We start from the raw sequence: 21,301 nt of genomic DNA, 5'->3' as shown, positions 1-21,301 counted from the left end.
TTTTAGAATCTATACTCTCTCTTGACTGGGACCAGCTCTTTTGGGAAAACATTCTGCTTTCAGCATCATTCATCTCGCTTTATAAGGCCTGTTGGTGTGGGGAGGCCATGGGTCTGCAGAGCTACAATTAAAATGGCAGTAATTTTTCATCGCTCTCATTAGAGAAGGCCAGTGATGTAATCCTTCCTGGCTTTCTGACTGCAGTCACCCGCTAGCTCTCACATCATGTCACACACAGCGGCCGGTGGAGAGTGATGTCAGGCCAGGATTGCCATAAAATACCATTATTGTCAAGGAAGTAGGGTACACCCCCAAATTATTATCAGAACTGTTACCAAGTCAGGTAAGGATTTTCGGTAGCTCCTCCTCAGCAAGGAGGGACTGGGAAGCTCCTAAGGAGCTCTTCTGTAGATACCACCCTTTTTGCAGGCTCCCTTTTGTGCAGGCAGTCCAGAGGAGCAAAGTCCTACCTAATGAACACAGCTTTTCAGAGTCCAGCTCCCACAGAGCCAGCAAAGTGAAGACAGCAGGACTGTCAGAATAAAGCAAAGCAGAAGGGTGAAATTACAGCTGTGTGGAGCAAATTATTAGGCCTCCTTGCTGGCTTGGGATTGCTCTGCTCTACTTCTGAATTGGGTACATTAAGTCTGTTGAGGAATAGGCCTATTAAACCAATTTGAATAATCCCTATTTTTTTATATTTTTTGAAATATTAATTTCTCCAAGCAAACTCTGGATGCTCAGCTTCTATATCACATCCCAGCTAGCTTACATGATCTTCCTCTGCATGTCTGCAGCCCTGGTACGTCATGTCTAAGGGGAGCTGAGCTATGTTCCCTGGCCAGGGTGGCTGCCAATAGCCAGGGACGACATCACGTCACGGCGGGTTTCGAGGCAGGCGCAGGGTCTTGGGCCACCGCCTCGGTGACAGGGGTGACTCCTGGCTTGGTGACTGCGGGAGATACCACTGGACGAACTGGGTACCTGGAACATCTTAACGCGCCGTGGGAGACATGGCCAGTGACAGTAAGTGGAGCGTTTCAAATCTTGAAATATGAAAGAAAAGTAAAGCATAAAGGAGAAGGGGAGGTGTCAAAGCTTTATGCCTGCCCATATTCTGCAAGCTTACCCAACCAGTCCAAGGTGGGAACTGAATCACATGGGCAGTGAAGAAGGAGCTGACATTATTACCTGCTTTTGATAGATACTGAAAGGACCTGAAAACAAAAATTCAGTCACGTCTTTGGACCCAAACTCTGCCATAAGAGACTCTTCCTCAGACCTTCTAACTGCTGCCAACGTACTGTGAGCACATGAGGTGTGAACGCTCCCTCAGGCTAAAAATGCACTCTGGGTACTAGATTTCCATGAGACATTTAGTTCTCTTTTCATTTTCTCTTCTCCATTTTCCAGTTCTCTTACCCAGATAAACAACTCCACCATCGATGTCAAAAGCCAGATTATTCCCTTAAAATATGGATCACCTGCTTTGCTTTTCTTAAATACACTTTCAGAGCTTGATATCATGAAAAATGTAAGTATTACCGACATCAATTTTAATTTGAAAACATATTTAGTTACTGAAATTGTTTCCTCTTGAACTTCAGAGGACAGAACTGATGAATTGATCGTAATAAAACAGACCATTTGAAATAATAAGACTTTCAGCAAATAACACTGCCATTATGTGGCCATGAGCTGAAGCATTTAGTATGTAATTCAGCTAAAGCTCAAAGACACAAAGCATTGGACATGACTGGCAGCAGGAAAAGTCTAAAAATAGTTTGACATAAAAGGGAATTAAAATGTCACCGGAAATCTTTTCCATGAAAATAGAGCTGCTTGTGAATGGCTCATTCTGGGCTGGAACAGATAAAACCCTGTGGACCATGTGCTCTGTGTGCACGAGGGCAAAGGCGCCCGCTGCCTTCTTTAATTCCCTATGACCGGGGGATGAAGTCAGAACTGATGAGGAGCGACTGTAAAGGAATGACCTCAAATCACTCAGACAGGAATTAAAGCACCGACCCCAAAGACAGCGAAGCTCATCGGCCCATAGTAATATTCACATAGAATCACAGAATCATTAAGGTTGGAAGGGACTTCTAGAGATCATCTAGTCCAACCCCCCTGCACACGCAGGGTCACCATCAGCAAGTTACAGAACTGGGTCCAAGCGGGTTTTGAAGATCTCCAGAGAAGGAGACTCCACAACGTCTCTGGGCAGCCTGTTCCAGGGCTCTGCCACCCTCACTGTTAAGAAATTTTTCCTTAAGTTCCTGTGGAACTTTTGATGCTTCAGTTTGTGGTCTAGCTCTGTTGGTGGCCACCACTGAAAAGAGGCCAGCACCATCCTCCTCACTGCCTCCCTTGAGGTACTTAGAGACACTGATCAGATCCACCCTCAGCCTTCTCTTCTCCAGGCTGAACAGGCCCAGCTCCCTCAGCGTCTCCTCACAGGGCAGATGTTCCAGGCCCCTGATCATCCTTGTGGCCCTGCGCTGGACTCTCTCCAGTAGTTCCATGTCCCTCTTCTACTGCGGAGTCCAGAACTGGACACAGTACCTGATGCTTTCGCTGTCATCAGCCACCAGCCCGTCTGGTCAAGGCAGAAGGAAGAGCTCTTGCTTCTGACATGAAACGCTGAATGAACAGCAGCTCCAGCAGAAGCTCTGGATGTCACCAGGGTTGTTTGATTCAGGATACTTTACTAGCAGTGCTATGAAACGCAGCTTCTTGCTACAACGGCTTGGGTTTTTGCACGGTTTAATGCCCATGAGCTGTCTGGACTGTGTTCTGAACATCTCACCCTCTTAATTTTGGTGGGACTTTTAGGCCGGCCATATGTAGTCCCAAACTTGCCGAGTTTAATAGAAAAGAAACTCCTTTTAACTTTAAGACTTATACAGAGGGCTGTTCATTTTAACTAAGTGAGGCTGGTAGGATTGCAGTTTTTAAAAGTTGTCAGAAACATAAATATAGCTATAAAAACAAAAAAGCCTCCAGGACTGACTGTCTCATTATGTGTGCCAAGAATTAACTTTTGGATTTTAGATTATTTCCCTCGGAAAATGTTTGCAGGAAGAGAAAGCCATTATCTTTGAAGTTACAAAATGATTAGATATTCAGCTGCTACCGTTAGATGCAATTAAAGAGACAAAACAAAATTTTGCTTTGTCCAGTTTGCCAAATGCATTATGAAAAAGCCACATTGTGCTTTGGAGGCCTGTCCTGTCCAGACTCCCACTCCTATGCCCGCTGGAGACTAGAAAAAACTAATCGTTCTGCCATTTCCTGAAGTGGAAAAGGACAAAGCAGTACGATGCCTTTTACAAAAGTTCCATGAATGGATGCTTGATAATGTTGCATTTATTAGGAAAAATTTGGAAATATGATATGCCCAAATTATTTGGGGCGGCCTTTGCTACACAAAGTTTCAATGCTAATTGCAAAATAAGAATAGGGTTGCGGTGGCTGAATGAGACCTGCTCGCTACAATATGAAATAAGGAAAAAAAAATCCTTCAAAATAGGCTGCTTTTTAACAGAATTTACTTCTGCATTTCCGCAGGACGGGGAAGGAGCTTCAGGATGGGGTGTATTTACTTTTGAAATGCCCTTTAGGATGTTCCAACATTAGAAAGCATACTGTAGAAAGAAGCATTTACTTTTCTTGAAGTAAATAGTGCAGAAAGAGTAATGATGAGATTTTTAGAGCCCTGCAGCATGGATTCTGTTCATTTTCCATCTTTTGTGGCAATGGAAAGAGTGGTTATGTTTACACCGCTACATGAAAGACAGACAGATTCCTCATTTTACAGTCATGTGGCATTGTGTTGCTCACGTCCCTGCTGCCTTGGACTAGTCCTCTCTCCCGTAAATCTGCCTTTGGTAGAATTATCTGGAAGACCAAAACACAGCCAGGGAGGCGTCCACGGGGGGCCAGGGTACACAGACCAGCATCCAATACCCCAACTCACTTTCCAACCCTCTAATTCAGCAGTGCAGACATATGCAGGAGTTCCACAGAACTGGCAGCTACCTCGTAAAAAAGTGTTAGACAAGATCAAAAAACTGTACTATCGTCTTAGCTTCCAGATATATTTGGCAGCAAAAGCTGAACTGTAGCCTTTAAGGAAATGTCTTTCCTTAATGCAAGGGTGTAATATTTTCCCACAAGTGTGATTTCAAGACGGAAGCTGAGAAAAGTCACGGAAAGATGTCAGATTTTGAGAAATCTGAACGTACAAAGTGTATAAGAGTTAGGATTAACTCTCAAGATCCCACTTTTACCTTTTTTTCCTCCTAAACCACTCAAATGACTGAGCTCTGAAACCAGCATGATACAACCAATAAAATAATTAGGCTTTGAGAAACATTAGTGACACATTAAGGGAAAAAAAGTCAGCACCCTTTAGATCACTAGGACTGAATGAGTGAGACAACAAAAAATACACAGAGAATGAGACAACAATAATACACAGATTTGCTTCCAAATCCTGAAAACTTTGCCCAGAAGTTGCTCCAACCACAATCCTATTCGAAGAGAGAGCAATCACTGCTGAAGGCACATAACATCTGTCTCATTGAAACACCACCCATTGACCTTGTTAGGATTTATTACTTTACCCCTTTAATACAGAGGAAGATTCATCTGAATAAGTTGATCTCAGAGCTGAGTCCTTCTTTGGCAAAGGGCTTGAGTGGGAAATGAAATGTCTGGTATGTCCCAGCAAGGCAGCTTCCATGCTTGGCAGATGAGAGCTACTTCGACACACTAAGTTTCTCTGATTTCAGACACACTGATTTCAAAACAATTATCACAAGGACAGAAATTTTTGCTCATCAATGGGTGCATGTTTGTCAAACTCCCGTGTAATCTGAAATGTTATGAAGTGCTGCTCTTCTCCCCGTTGAATTAACCTCCTCAGCCCTGTAGCTGATTGGAGCCGAAAAGCCACAACATGTTTCCAGGCTGAGTCATGCACATTCTTTTCAGCTAAGCCATAATGCTCCAAAGGCCCTTGCATCTTGCTGTCTGCTCTTCAATAGTTGCAAAATCCTCCAGCTCAAGGTGCTCAAACCCTCCTCTCCCTCAGCAGATTGCAGTGTACATATTAGTGTTGCAATGATTTGCTCTAGTAACTTCAGCTGACCTGGGGAACTGAACCTGAGAGAAGAAACTCAACATTTTTTTAAGCAAAAATGTACACAGTTGAGAGTTTATTGACTTGCACACAGCCAAGTACTTATATAAAAAGTGTAAAGAAAGAAGACACAGCTGGCAGATACTGGATCGAGCCCACAGGCTATAAAACTCAATATTCTGTCCTTAAAGTGGCTAGTACAAGGTGTAAGAAACTCAACTACAGACAATTTGTATAATAACCTAACTACAAAGCAGCTCCTTTCCCTCTCTCTTCAATTAGAAGTTTAGGCACTAATCTAAATACATGTTATACTTGATATGAAACAGTTTATATAATTGTTTAAGTGCAACTAAGAGGTTGAGAACTAATATTGTGCGATTGAAGTAAGACACCTATTTATCTTAGTAAGGCTAAGGTGCTATCAACAACTTCACAGTGTTAGCATTTGAAGCAAAGCTAAAAGAAAAATCCCCAAAGTACCTATTGCCCAGAGAGAAAAATACTGTCTGGATGGACTTTAAAACTGTAGATTTTTTAAATTAACACTTAATGATACTCAGGGCACAAATGCTGCACTTTATTTTCAGGGATTTATATACAAATACACTCATGCAAGTCTCTCAGTAACAGAAGTGTCATGTCCAGATTCTCCTGATTTTTTTATGAGTAATTTGTATTTTACTTTTGTTACATAGCATTTTATAAACCCAAATGATTTACCACTTTCTCTAAATTTAAACTAAAAAAATATTACTACACTAATGATTCATTTATTGATCATACATCTTGCAGTTATTGGATTACACATCTTTTAACACTCTTGGCTCCAATTGTGCAATAGAGCTAATTTGAAAATTAAAATTATCCACGGTGACCAATACAGAAGACAAACAGCAGATAGCTACAGCTGTTCATTTCATCACAACAATTTCAAAACACAAATGTCTCAAACTAGGTTTCACCTTGGCTGAAATCCTGCTTCTAATGAAATCAAGAGCAAAAGTCCCCTAACTAACAAGCCAAGATTTACTGTGCTATGCTTAATCTGCATATGTCAGCAAAATTACCAGCTCAATGACTGTTCAGTTAAAAGCACAGAAGGGGCCGTTACTATTTAGTCTGAACTGTTGTACACACAGCCCGTAGAGTTATAGCTAGAAATCATCATCAGTGTTTCTGGTTCTGCAAATGTATACGATCTTCTAATTTGTCCTACCTTTCGTATCTCTAGGTACTTTCTGCTTGCTTCAGTCAAACATCCTTAGTCCTTCTCTTTATCCAGTTTTCTATGAATCACCGCTTGGCAAATCTTTAATTGGCTGGACCAAGATCTTCATTGGATATATTTTTTTTATGTTATAAACATACTTCAGGGAGTTTTGAGGTTCTAAACACCCCTCAGGATGTTCTGATTTTTTGCATGAAAAAATCAGCACAAGTATTTCAGTTATTTCTGAATAAAAGCTCATAAAAGTTTAAAAGAACAAATTTAAAGCAATTCTACAATTCTAATAAAAGATTCTAATTTCTCCATATTGTAGGGAAAGACTTTAGCATGGGACTTGAAGAATGAAAGTCTGTCAGGAAGGAAGGAAAATCAGCTTCACGTAATGTAGAGTGTCAGTTTTTAATGCAGGTTTCAGATTATCTAAGAAGGTTTAAAAAGTTTAAACTCCAGGTTTAAAAGGGTGCGAAACAACCCTGGGACAGGCCAAATGGGCGGTAAGTCTAGAAGGACCTGAATATTCTTCCCACTTCCCTGCTGGCAGCAAACACCTATGAGTAACTGTTTACAAGCTGATGGTTTGTAATGGTTCATAGGTAAGAAGTAAAACCAACTATTGCCAGTAGCAACTCTGCCAGCATGAGCAGGAGGTCAATGTCACAGGTCAGAAATGACTTAGGTGAGGTTTTGTATCACCAGCATGATGGCTGAGCCTTGTTGGGTTTTGTTTTGCTTTCTTGTATTCAGACAATTGGGTTGTAAAAGGTGAAGGCGAAGTGACAGGCATCCAGACCGTGGAAGTGCTGCCTGCCAGGTCGCCTCAACAGCCATATTCTGTCTTCCTTGTACATCTGGACAACACTGCAGATTTTAATGACATAATCTATTCTCCATCTCCAGTGAGGGGCAGCTAGACACACCTGTATCATACTCAGAATGTGACCCATGCTTTTTAATGCAGATCAGGGCTCCACGATTTTCGGTATCACGATTTCAAAGTTCTCAATTTGAGCACTACCTAGGACTCTATTACTCACCAGCTTATCTATTGCTGTTCATGGTATTTGTTGTATTCTAACAGCTCAGATTTGAAGTCCCTGAAAACACACACATTTTTGCCAAGTCACTTACATCCCTCTGTAACACTCCTCACAAAATGCTGTCAGACTTAGAAAGGAGAAACATATTGAACTAATTGCAAAAGGAAGCGTATAGATAGAAAAACTGCATTTGTTTGTACCTCTAAGGCTTACTCAGAGCAGACAAACACAGGTGATAAAGAGGTAACAGTAGTCATAAAAGATCAATCCTGAAATTACAACATAATTTCAAATCGCACTGCAAAACATCTGCTAAACACTGAGCAGAGAGAGGGTCGTGAAAACTTCTAATGCGCTTTTGAGACCGCTTTGCTGAAAGACTCCTATGCTGTTCTTGCCTGTGGACATTAATTGAGAGAAATCATACAGCATTTCTCATTGTGGATTGGAATTTACTCATTGACAACAGGAATTCGCCTCAGTATTATTTTTTCTTTATACTATTTTCTTACTGGAAGTTCAGGCTAGGAATGAAATTCTGGTGTAGATGAATGTGGACAACGGCCTCGAATTTCTCTGACAGTGATGCCCAGCTATGCAGGGGAGGAATGTGGCTTTGTTCACCTTGACTTACGCTGTACTCACGCTGGACACTCAATGATTGCAGCTTAACGTTCTCAGAGCACAGCCTTACTTCTTCATTTTTTTTGCCTCACTCCAACCACTTTTTCAGATTTTCTGTCCTGTTCTGTATTTAGCCATGTACTCTGAAAGAAGTAACAACTTCGTGACTCACGTCACATAAATTCTTGAGAGTCACCACCTTATTTATTTAAAGAGAACATGAGTAATCATTAATGAATTCTCACACAGTTACTGCATACACACTTTGAATAAATACTTCAGACCGAGCGTGCTACGCCCTGTTCCTTTATGCTGAGGCATGTGTCCCCTTCAGCATGGAAACTAACGGGCTTATAGGGGAAAGGGAATCATCAAAGGTTACGTTTTGAAAATACCTATTTAATATCAGACAGATAATTACTACTCACATTCACAGGCCACCACATAATTCTGCCTCAAGGAGTCGGTGGTGAACTTAAACCAAATATTTAGGACTTTTAAAGTATGATCTGATTAAAATACCAGTCTAGCTCATTTCATTTCCCTTGTGGTGGTTTTCTTTTTAGAAATGATTAAATAACATAATTCCTAGAATGATTCATTTAGTTTATTTTTAACTGACACCAAAGGAAAATACAAAGGAAAGCTTCTTCAGCAAACATGTTTTGAAGGGAGGAAGAAAAGCTGTGTTGCACAATATAACAGAGTAGTTCAGCATCGTTTAGATGCGTACACGCACTAATGACTGAGAAGCTGAAAGTGTGTGCAACGTAGTATTACATTATATTAGTCAATCAGCCTTATACCCTGGAACTGACGTTTTGACTGCTTTGTATATTTATATATATATATTTGTAAAACATTTATTTCAATCAGGAAAAAAACTCCCTGATGTAAAATCTTTAGTATTTACTAGTGCGGGTGCCTACAGTTTGAAACGCAGCAACTGAAAAATATCTGCACAGAAGCAGAGAGCAGCTATTCAAACAAGCCCCAAGGCAGCTTAGCCCTAAACATGTGGCAGGTCTCTTCTCAGCAGAGCAATTAAGCATACAGGATTCACCATTTTGGTGGTTTTAAGATGAAGAGTGGATGTTTTTCTAAACATATGCTACAATTCAAACACTGATTAGACTGGGGAGGTCCTAACACAAGAACTGGGGTAGCAGGGTTCGAACTGCTTGTCTTCGTGGTATCCTCTGCCCTTAGAATGTCAGTTTCAGTGCCACATGAATGCAGGGAGACTACTGAATTGGACTGCATAAAGCAAATTCTTTTTTCCATCTCGCATCTCCTAATTTACTTTTACATATATTCCAAGTAAGCTGCTCTGTGGCACTTCATTAGCAGCTAATCACTCCTGCCAAGCTGGTCAAACCCACTTGGCTCTAAGGGAAGGGGAGACGTCTCCACACACGTTAGCCGGTGCCCTGGCTAAGCAGCAGCAGCAGTTGCAGGTAATTCTGCAGGACTTCTGCAGCCCCGCACGCCGCAGCGCTGCCTCCTCGCAGTCTAAGCAGGGCAGCACAGAGGGAGACCCAGGGAACCTCGGGGAAAGTCTCATCTGTGACTCCAAGGGGCCTAAGATTTCACCCACTGGAGGGTTCAGGCTGAACTGCACCAGCTAGACTTGCTTATTTTCTGGTATCCCTAACACAGCTATTTATATCCAAATTATTATTCATTTTTGGGGCACTGCAGAAAAAAATGGGAACCTTGTCTGTGATTCTCTTTTACATATGTACACTTCTGCACAGGGACTCGGAAACACTCATCAGCATCAATTTGTACATATAATTTCGTTTTTTATAATGAACTGACACTTAACCAGCTGTGGGAACTCTGTTCACAGTTTCCTACAAATCCAAGTGAAGGAGGCAACAGTGTATTCCCAGTAGTACCGAAAACACAAATCTCCTACAGTGTGGGTATGTGCTGAACTGTAACACATCACATCATCACAGCACTATGCAAATAATAATTCCTATGACTTTGTATGGGATATATTGAAATACTACAGCAGAGTAGCAGATTTTTTTTTTTGCCACATACTGATCATCCATGAAATAAACTGCAAAAAAAATCCCTGTTTATCCCACTACGGAGCCCCTCAAGCATCTTGGTGTTTCTTGTCTTCCTTCTCACACACGACTCCAGGACCGATAGCTACCACTGTACGATCTAGGCCAGGCTAAACCTAAAATGTCGAGGTTTTCACAGTAAGTGTTCGTCAATGAAAGCCTGAAAGGCAGCGGGACAAACCATTTCAGCAGTATCTACCTGATGCTCCAGGATTAAGTACGTTCCGACAGTGTGCCTGAAGTATTTTCAAATAAAACTGGAGAGAAATAAATTACCTTTTCTTTCCATTCAATCAAGGCTGCGCACTGGGTACACAGAATGACATAATATCCTTCCTGAAATCAGAGCTGGAGTGAGGACCAGCATCCTTCAAACATGACCAGTTCCTGAGAGCGCGTTGCAAACAACAGCGTTTTTCCTAATTGCCACAGAAACTATCTTTTTCATCTTTTTCACAAGCTGGCCCAGGCCATATGCATTGTTTTCTTTATAGAAGGTTTCATCATTATATTCCCATACTTCTGCCAGAGTTTGACAGCTACATATGCAGTCTTGCTTGAAAGCAACGCAGAGCAAGAGCCAGTCTGTTTAACTGCTGCTGTTGTGATGAAGCTCACGCTCACTGCTGCAAAATATTCCAGATACAGAAAGCAAACGATGCTAAATTTATGATTGTTCCTAGTTAACAAAATCAAACATATTTCTGTAAGCTGTCAAAGCAATGACTGCCGGGGAATTTTTCTCTTCCAGACACAGGAGGGAAGAGAGGAAAGCAGGTAAGAAAGGAGGAAAAATGCATTATATTTTCTTTCTCTTTTTCTGTATGTAGGAACTCTTTTGGAAACAGATACTCCTAGAAACGGTGTTCTATTGTTCTGTTCTATTCTACTGATTTGCTCTTTAATATAGAAAAAAATAGCACAGCTGGCTTTTATTTTTATCTTTCTTTCACAGCTTCTCTAGATGATTTGGTTTTAAATTGCATATACGGGCCAAAGCATTTGTCTTGAGACCCCTCTGTATGAAGGTGCTTAGCCTTAGCACCGCAGACAGATATTTCGGAAAAAGAAAATCAATCTGTCTGTAATGGCTAGCTGGGCAAACGTATAAGCAGCTTCAGACAGCCAAGTCAGCAATTATCCTTAAGGACATGTGACAAGTTTTCTATTCCTCTGACAGTTACACATGCTTGTTTCCAAAGAATGCTGCCGGAGCTGCCTCTCTCCAACCGGCCTGGACTTTTGCTTCATTTTTAACTGGACTGTCACCTACTCCCTGCCTCTCACTTGAGGCAGATTTTACCTGGAGCAGCAGGGACAGACGTGTGTCAGCAGCTGCTGTTCGAGGCAGCAAAGAGGAACTTCAGCACCCAAGCTACCGCTTAGTTTATAATTAAAGGATATTAATAAATGCCTAATCAGGCACTAGACTGTTGCAGTCTCTGTGTGTATGTGCACACGTTCACTGCATAGAAGCATAAAGTTATGAGGGACCTTTTCCAAGTAGGGTTGTAGTCAGAACCGTTCAGAACGCAGAAAGGAAAAAGTCTGGAAGTGCAGGAACGGAAACATGTTCAGGTTTGCAAACGTGGCCCTGCAGAGACACTGCAACAGGGACAGGCTGCTAAGAGCTGCTGCCAGTAACTCACCTTGCTGGATTTTCGTCAGCAGCTGGTGACGTGCGAGAATCCTGCTCATCCTGTAGGGAGGGCGCCTGGCCGTCTGATCGAATCGCACGTACATCTCCTGGCCCTCAGGTGACACGGAGTTGAGATAGTAGCAGCCTGTGCCGGGCGTCCTGGACACCTGCTTCAACATCCCTGCTCCTTTAAAGTGGCTCCTCCGCTCTCCTGGATGGCTATTCCAGATTATAATCAGGGTAGTGAGAGGAGGGAGGCAACAAGCCCCAGGGAGCTGAAAGGAGCAGGCGCTTTAAAAGAGAAAGGAGTGCCAAAAGCTACAACTCAGGATTCCAGCTGCTCCCACATGATCCGAGAGGGCCAATCGCTCCCGGTACAGTCTGGGAAAGTGCCTGCGCGGAGCCGGGGCGCGGAGGCTGCCAGCAGCCGCCGTCCCGCGCGGCGTCGAGCGAGACCCGGAGCCCCCGACGCGCGACCGGCTCCAAAGGGCCCCTCCGGGAAACGGGGAGGAGAAGGAGTGAGGCATTCCGGAATACCTGTTTGGGTCGTGACGCGGGGTGGTGGAAACCTTTTCCTCCCCTGCAGCCGCACGGCTGCCTACGCGTCTCCTGAGAAGATGCCCTTGCTCATCTGCTAAAAACCGTCCTGCCGTTTGCCAAGAAAACGGCCGCGTAGGGATGGGCTGTCTGAATCCCGAAGCCACAGCGCAAGGAGCACTGGAACAAATGACGCCCTTCCAAAGGGAAAAAAGTAATCGCTTAGCAGCAGGCACGCAGCGGTAGTAAACAAAACCCAAATACCCTGATAATGGCTTTTGGGGAACTGCCTGCAGTGTGGAAGGAGGGAAGAGGCTGGAGAGGATGTCCACTCCTCAGGCTGCCCAGCCTTGGGGCAGAACCACCTTGGGGTTCTTGGCAGACAGGGGAGCATCTGCCTTTACTTGGTGTCATACATCAGCCACTGCATTTGCAAAATCTGTCATTTCTTCAGCTATCACGTTATCATGGAAGCAGAACTTTGCCATTTTTACCAGCATCTAGGCAGCAAATTCGGAAAATATACTGAGTAGTAGGGAAAGCGCCCTGCCATGTCAGTCGATTATTTTTTCCAAACTTTTTAAAATATCAGTATTTTGGCCAGCACACGCCCAGCAGGAGCTCCCGAGGGAGCAGCATCCTTATCCACCCCTAGCAGGAGCTCCTGAGGGAGCAGCATTCTTATCCAACCCTAGCAGGGGCTCCCGAGGGAGCAGCATCCCTACCAGGGAGCGTGCTGGCACCTCTGCCACCTCCACCTCGCTCTGCCCGCCCCTGGAGAGCGCTCCACCTGGGACAACACGACCACATGTCTCCATGTAATGCTGGTTGCTGGCAGCATAATTCTGGGTGTTGGGAATTTGAAGCACCATCCCAGCAGCTCTGCGCTTGCTGCCTGCCTTTCCCGGTGTGGCTCAGGCACCACAGGAGTGACTTTTAATCCAAAGCAAGGCAGGTAGCACCGGTCCCGTCTCTACTCCCCAAAAGGCCTGGTCATGTTCTGGTGATCTGCAGCCAGAGGAGACGAACCGCCCATTTTTTCCTCCTTTGCTGTGTGAACATGAGAGGAAGGAGAGCAGCTGAGACGCGAGTGGGACAGGATGTGACGAGTGAGGGAAGGGATGATCCTGGATCCCACCCCAGCCTGTCCTACCTGGGAAAAGTCAGTGAGTCACTCACTCACCTGCCGTCCTTTGGAGAATAAATATCCCAGAGACTCCTGAATGTCCGTTACAGGAACAATATTCATCCAAGGCAACATTACCACTATTAGGAGATTTCCTTATTTGAGTAAGCCACTCCTTATGGCGTGGAGTTCTTTGATGTAATTTTACTTACAAAATGCCATTGCAAAAAGCAATTAACATTTCATACCACTCACTTTGAATTTTCACCTGGAGTTTTTCTTTTGGAAAACACGTATTTTTTTTCAATTGATGGGGTTCTGCATTGCTCCTTGCAACACTTCTGCAGGCTTGGAACCAGTTGAACAGAAATGCAATGCTTAAAAAGACAGACAAAAAAAATAACCCGAAAACTAAGCACCAAAAGTTCCACAGGAACTTAAGGAAAAACTTCTTAACAGTGAGGGTGACAGAGCCCTGGAACAGGCTGCCCAGAGAGGTTGTGGAGTCTCCTTCTCTGGAGATCTTCAAAAGCCGCTTGGGCACAGTGCTCTGGGTGACCCTGCGTGTGCAGGGGGGTTGGACTAGATGACCTCTAGAGGTCCTTTCCAACCTTAATGATTCTATGATTCTAAGGTGACAGCCTGAGCCAAGGGATGAGCCAGAGCTGAGCCCGGTCGTGCCCGAGCCCGGCTGTGCCCTTGCCCGGTCGTGCCCTCGCGTTGCAGCGACGCTGGTGCCGCGCCGGCCCCTCGCGGAGCCGCCCGTCACCCGGGCCCCAGGGCAGCAGGAGCAGCATCCCCTGCGAGGCAGCGCTGGCCCCCAGGGCACGACACTGTCCCCCTGCACGGCTGCTGCTCCTCGTGCAGCGCTGCCGAGCGCTGCCTCTTCCGACGCTGAATTCTTTGGCAAGGATCCAGCACTTGCATAGTAGTCAAATAAAACAAGAAACAACAAGAGTTAACTGCTCTTTCAGGGCTCATTTTAAAGCTCCTATATGTCTATTTGTGTGCAAGGGAGAAGTCCTTGTTACATACTTTAGAAATGACTGTCTCCTTGTTCGATGACTACCTCACCACTCACTGTTGACTTTCAAACATGCAAACGCCTGTGGCCACCAATCTTTCCAATGAGAAGTCCTGCAGAAGCCTGAGCTCTTAGCACTGTGCAAGACACCTCATTGATGTTCCCGCTTAAACTCTGCGCAGGGAGTCTGGAAAACTTCACAGAGTAACACAGGGCTCTTCCAACAGCAGTAACTGCTGCAGCTTCTCCGCGAAGGCCACCTGGGAACATCTACCTGCTACAGCAGCAGCCCAGGCTGCGAGGGAGAGCTGAGCTTCGTCCGCCCGGGTTGCGATGGATCCATGTCAGAACACAGGCCCTTTCATAAAGAGGGCATCTGAAACCTGTATTTTTTTTAATCGGAATCGGAAATAGCTGCATTTGCAATTAGAGCTTACTTATGCCTCCGTGTCACAGCCAGGCATCTGCCAGAGGCAGCGCTAATTTGATGGGACTCTCTGGGAGAGCGGGAAGCTTTCCCGAACGGCGCCTTAGCGCAGCACAGCGCTGCCGAAACCAGCACAGGGCTTGAGCAGCCGTGAAACCGGCACCACCCGCGCAAGGACGTGCACTTTGCACAGGTGGGCCTGAGTATCTGACTTCTTGTTCATTAGTTTTTATGTTTCTCTTCCTCCTTTTATCATGGAAATTGCTTTCGGGGTGAGGGGGAGAGAGTGAACTATTTGCAGAAAAAGCCTGTCCCCAGGGCTACTCACACATACCACAGGCTCATAGGTAATACTTTAGATCCGCTTCCATTTTCCTGAAAGCAAGATTCCATAATAAGATGGAGAAAACAGCAGAAGATATTGTAGAAACTCTAAAGTTTATCTGATATCCACTTACTTACAACCAGCTTTTCTGAATAAAATGACTGAGAGGTTGTACATCAGCTTCCAGTCTGACTTTAGAATAACACTATTCCACATGAAACAATACTGCAGCATAGGGGAAACTGAGATAAATGGTACTTTCCCATTTCTATCCACACATATAATAGAGCTCAATTTTTTAAATAATATACCCCTTCTAATTAGCTGTGAGATAGGTTCATGACATTGTACACGACATACAGCTCTTTTGGCTTGTATTTAACCTACAGTCCTCACACACTAATCAGACACTTGATCTTACGGCTCTGACCCATTTCCCTTTTATTGTTAGTCACACTTATCTGGCTATATCGCATCTAAGACTAAATGTCAACTCGATGGTTTCTCTTCATTTGGAAGCACTAGTGCTGTGACAACAACATGTTTCCCAGTCACTGGAGTGGCACAGGTGTTATTAACATTAATGACATGTAGCAATAAGAAGCCGGAAACCCTGTTTTCAAGTCACAGAAAAAAAAAAATAAAATCAGGCTCCTCATTTTAACAGGTTGATCTCTGGATTCCCTTCTGTAGTTCTGCTGAAGAATATTTCATTCTTGGATTTTAGTGGTAACTAGGCTATCCTACACAATTTCTTACCTATTTCTGCCTTGGCAGATGCCTGCAGGGCACTTCATCCATGGCCAGCAGGCAATACCTCCTTCCTCAAATTTAGGAAGGGAAAAACGTCATTTGTGGCAGAGCTCAAAGCTGTGCTTGTCATGAGGGGTTCCCTTAGTCCACAGGCCGTGAATCCTATTTCCGTGGGGGGGATTTTTAAAAGCAGCAGTTCACTCCTAATACTTAGGAGAACTGTTTTATGTTTAAACCCCGGCACTCCTCTGGGAGCTGAGGGGGTTCATGCAGGCTGCAGACGACACTGCATGTGGCAATGAAAGGCTTCGCTCCGTCTCCCCGTTCGCCCCGAGGCTCCAAGGCTGCTCCGCGGCAGGACACAAATCGCAGCGGGGCAAAAGGAGAGGAGTTTGCAGAGGGCTCCAGCACGGCTGGGAAGCAGGGTGGAAAAGGCTGCACTGTGCTGCGACAGAGATTGTTGAATTGGAAAGCCCCAGACTGATGTGTTTTGGAGGCAAGTCAGCTGCTACGTCAACTGATAGCGAGTTTTGAGAAATGAGTACTGTTAAACACTGCTTTTTCTCTTTTGCATGAAAGAGAAGCTTAGAGATACCCTGGATAAACTCCAAACCAGGGAAATTGATAAATTTCAAACCAGAGAAAGAGGCTTCTGAATGATTCAATATATCCCCTTCCCCTGTTCTGGTGTCCCAGTTCTAGTGTAAGAGGATTATCCAGTTGTATTTTAAGAACCCCATGTTTAGTGGAAGTACCACGATAAAACGTATCTCCTGATTATAAAAGCATTAGTGGACTGGCCAAACCACAGCAGGCAGCTCTACTGTAAGCAGAGGATTAGACATGACCGTGCACTCTGCTCAGTGCACGAGTGATATATTTACAGGCATAGAGGATGGTGGGGAGGAAGGCTGACAACTGGCCCACCTGGCACCAAAACAAGTTCCCCCGTTTGCAGGAATAAGGACAAATGCAAAAACCCAAGAAGATGAGGTCATGGCATGAAAACAGAACTGATTCCTCCCATCCAAATTCCCTTGGAGGAACTTAGGGATGTCAAACCAATAAAATGAATAGCGACAAATCTTCAGGCCTGAGCAGGTCACACCAAACTCCTGAAGGAGATCAGATATGAAATTACCACGGTACCAGGGGTGAGATTTAACTCATGAGACAAGTGGAAAGTAGTAATATGGTGCAGTTTTTAAGAACAGTTTCACAGGGAAGTTAAAGAACTAAAGTCTATAATGTATGGTGGAAGAACTGGAACAATCTATAACAAAGCACAGAGTTACTAAAGTCTACTTATACGATATAATGGTGAAAAATTAGTCTCTTTTCTTTAGAGATAAATGCCTAAAATCTGTTTTTTAAAAGAAATTTGTTTTCAAACAATCATATTGTTTATACAATGTTTTGGGAGTTTTAAAAAGCTTCCAAAAAGATCCTCTAACAAAAGATTTTTTTTTAGAAAAACTTGGCTATCAGGGATAAAAAGGAAAAGGCCACTTGTGGTTTAATGACTGCTTAAAAGATAGGAAACGAAAGTAGTAACAAATACTCTGCTTGTGCTTCACAGTGATGTGTGGTTCCCCGAATCCCACAGAGATTAGCACCAGGACCTGTTATATCCATCAGTAATTTTTTTAAAGGGACTGTGTGGTAAGGTGACAAAAGTTAGTGATGATGCTAAATTATTCTGCGAGTCTCCAAAAAGCCAGTTGGAAACATGCAAGGTAATTGAGTAAGAGGCATGAAAGCTGTAGTTTTTGAGCACTGATATATGCACTTGGGTGGGAAAAAATCACTCTAGGAAATAGATCTTGAAGAGATTTATGAAAAAGCCAATACAGGTACTATGGGAAGTGGGAAGAAGAAAAAAAGAAAAAGGATTTTAAAGCTTGGTAGAAAAAGTAACTGAGAACAAAACACCATCATTATGCTGTTATAAAGGTTGACCCATCACCCGGTAATTCTGGGTTCTTTTCTCACAATTAAGGAAGTAGGAAACACAAAGGGAAATGACCATGGGGCAGGTTCAAACAAATGAACAGAAAAATTTCTTTGTATTAGGCACAGATAAAGCTTGGAGCTCATTTGCCAAAGGATGACAAGAGGTGGGAGAATTCAAAAAAAACGCAGAACAATCAGGAAAAATTCATGAAAGAAAAAGCTGTGAAGGACTATTACTTAACACAGTGGCTGAAGCAGCCCCTCGAGCGCGTGGCCCGGGTGAGCAGCCCAGGCGGGTGCTCTCGCTATGAGCTGGCAGGCACGAGGTGAGCCAGGCCTGTGGTCGGGCTGCGAGGGGCTGCTCTCTCCTCTCACATAAACCAGGGGCACCCGCCCCACGTGCTGTTTAAAAACTGCCGCCTTAGCTGGGCTGCTCCGTGAGGAGCGCATGAAAATAACCCCGCTGTGGCCTGCGGCCGGGGATGCGGAACAGGCCGCGCCGAGGCTGCCGCCGGCCCCACGCGCCCCGTCGCGCGGCCGCTCCGCTCCCCGGACGCTAGTTTGGGCTTCAGGGTCTCACTCCTGCTCCGGTTTAACCACAGCATTTTTCCTCAGTCAGCCCACGGCAGCACGAGAACACAGACGGCCCTGGCCCCGGCTGAACCGCTCACCTGGTGCCCCAGTGCAGCCACGAATAGTCAGCATCCTGCCCAGGGAAATCCATAAAGACAGCGTTTCTCAGCGGAAAATTAAGAAAAAAAAAAAAGAAGAAGGATAATAAATAGAGTTCAAAATAGCGGTCACAAGAGGGAACGACACTGCAGGTGACAGAGCCCCTCTGCCAGGGCGCTCCAGGAGCATCGTGACAGGAATAGGCTAAAAGTGGCTTCCATACCCTCAGCTCAACTCCATCTGCTCAATCCATACACAAGTTCCTAAAACTAACCCCACAGGAACTGTGCAAATATATTTAGGTAGTGGTGGGCTAACATACATGATTATCACCCAGCCTCACTAACAAAGTGTTTGGATAACACAGTGATAACATTAGAAAGTGTTTGGATAAACTCGGTTTATCCAAACACTTTCTAATGTTATCAAAACATATCCTGAATCCCTGTACGGACCTACTGCTCGTGTTAACTGTGAGCCACAGGCAAACACTGCTGTCTAGCAGAGGTCCTGCCTTCTCCCAGGCTTCACGTGAGGGTTTTGGTATTTATTTTCTTTTGAGGGTACCACAGCAGCACTGTGGTGAAAGGGATAAGAGAGAAAGATTCTTTTTTCACAATTTGGTTACTGGGTTTGGAGCATCTGTGTCAGAGAAACAAGGACAAAGCTGAACTTTGTAACACCCCCCTCCTTCCCCAAAAAATAATACAGAGCAGTAGCAGCCAGTTACTGCTCATTTATTCGCCGGAACACTGCTATTTCTAACAGGGCCACATGGGAACATGAAGGATGCTTTCCTCAGAAATTCTCCAGCCCCCTTGAAAGCATGAATATCCATGACATTATTTCACTGCCTGCTGCAGCAAGGCAGGTTGCTCGCATGATTAGGGCACAGGACTCACTAGAAGACTTTGGGGAAGACATACAACCTGTCTCTGCAGTTTCCTATCAGTTTCTTATCTGATAATAGTGATCTTTGCATTTATTAAATATTTCTTTATCTGAATGTGAAAAAAGAAATGTAACTTTCTAGGCAGTTTTGTTTTCCTTGTTTGCAAGACGAGTATACTGGAAGGAGAAAAGAGTCCAGTGTAACTGTATGAGGAAAATAGAAAAGCTCCTCCAAATGAATGTACACCTGCATCAGGTTCCCGCAGATGACAAGGCCGTTGCCTAAACTTGCCAAGTGCCACTGACCTCCCAATACATTACTGGATATTATCAACTGCATAAAAACTGTGATGCACGACATGTACTAACAGAAAAGCTGGACTGCAGCCTAACACAGATTTACTTTGCAGAGTGCCCATAAAGAACTTATTAACCAACATATAACTTTGCCAACCAACATTCAGCTGAAGTATTTCCTTTATTTCTATACTCTTCAAACCATCCCCACCAAAAAACTGGCACACAGTAGAGGCAATGGAGGCATTTGGCTGGGGCAGCGGAGTGCAGAAGAGCAGCAAAACTATCACTTCACTGGTTACTTGGCTTCTACCCAGACCCAGGAAAGTTGAGGCTTTGCCTGATGAGTGGAGAGAGTTCAGGCTGTGTGGGACACAGTTCTAGGAGAACAGACAAGTAGCAGGGCCAACATCCACCTCCACCTCTGCCATCTCCATAGAAAGCAAACTGAGTTCAGCCTTGTGGCAACCAACATATTCAGCACGCTCCAAGGCCATCAGACCAAAGATGAAGCAAGGAAATAACCAGGATGAGCAACACACTCACACTTACCTAGCTGTATAATTTTTGGCATATTGGTGCCCAAATAGCAATCTCACACACAAAGAAGCTGAGGAAATAGGGACATGCGTATATCATTCACCTCTCACCCAGAGGTAGAATTTAGCATGACCTACATCAGTTATTCTGTACAGTAGATTAATTCTCCCTGAAAAAAGAAAATCTCAAATTATTCTTTTTTTATGACAAAAGATTTATAAGTATAAAGGCATCATAATATTTTTGATAAAAAAAAAATCCATGGCAGTCCTTCCACAATAAACCAGCAGTGGAACAACGTGGGATATAAATAGATGCTCATGAATGAGACAAGTCACCCATCAGGTTTCTGTCTCCCTGAAGCCCGCTGTTCTGTGCCCAACTTCAGCTCTCCATTTCTGGCAGCAGTATTTCCTCGCACTTTACAAAAGACATCTCCTCCTTTCCACTCACAGTTTGCAATGCACGATAGACACACTGTAGAGCTCATGCATCTAACCTGACAACGCCATTCTGGCCAACACACTGCAGGTGGGGTTTATTTTTTTGCAGAGTGGTAGCCAGTCAAAGAGCAGGAGCCCTGTAAAGGAGAGGGCTTCGCTGAGCTCCCTTACCAGCCACCACAGCACTCCTCACCTTCCCAATGCTCTGCTTTGGAAACTGCGTTTAGTGAGTGGGAAGGACCGGAGAGCCTAAAGCCTCAAGGGCAGCACAACGCAGACTGTGCAGCTCAGTCTCCAGCAGGGCTTCCCTCCCTCTATCCGCTGTCCTACCCTGGATCCTCTCTCTCCGCCTCTACCTCCCAACCCCTGACGCCCACGCGTGCCCTTGCACGTCCCCCTCCCTCTGCCACCGGCCGCTTACCAGGGCTTCCTTTTCTCTGCTGGTTTCTCCTCGGTTCAAAACACGCGGACCAAGAGAGCTGATTGATGAGGTCCATACCAGGCAGGGATTTCTTTTTACTACCTCAGTTCCAGCCTGATGGAAAATATTCCTGC

General features: G+C 44.5%; 1 protein-coding gene across 2 annotated transcripts in view; it reads right to left on the bottom strand.

Annotated features, from left to right (window-relative positions):
- The window catches only part of STARD13 (StAR related lipid transfer domain containing 13), a 138,745-nt gene that overhangs the window by 102,862 nt on the left and 14,582 nt on the right, over nucleotides 1–21,301 (bottom strand). The window contains exon 1 of one of the 2 annotated variants that reach the window (XM_010220805.2): nucleotides 11,769–11,937. The exons of the other annotated variant lie outside the window; for it this stretch is intronic. Within the exon in view, the coding sequence (XP_010219107.2) occupies nucleotides 11,769–11,937 (169 nt within the window). Of the gene's footprint in view, nucleotides 1–11,768; nucleotides 11,938–21,301 lie in introns of those variants that run through there. 2 annotated transcript variants of the gene reach the window in all.

The sequence above is a fragment of the Tinamus guttatus genome, unplaced genomic scaffold, assembly GCF_059628265.1.
Source record: "Tinamus guttatus ecotype Peru unplaced genomic scaffold, ASM5962826v1 Tinamus_guttatus_pri_ptg000150l, whole genome shotgun sequence".
In the NCBI taxonomy this organism is placed as follows: Eukaryota; Metazoa; Chordata; class Aves; order Tinamiformes; family Tinamidae; genus Tinamus; species Tinamus guttatus.
This window is presented reverse-complemented; position numbering and strand designations above follow the sequence as displayed.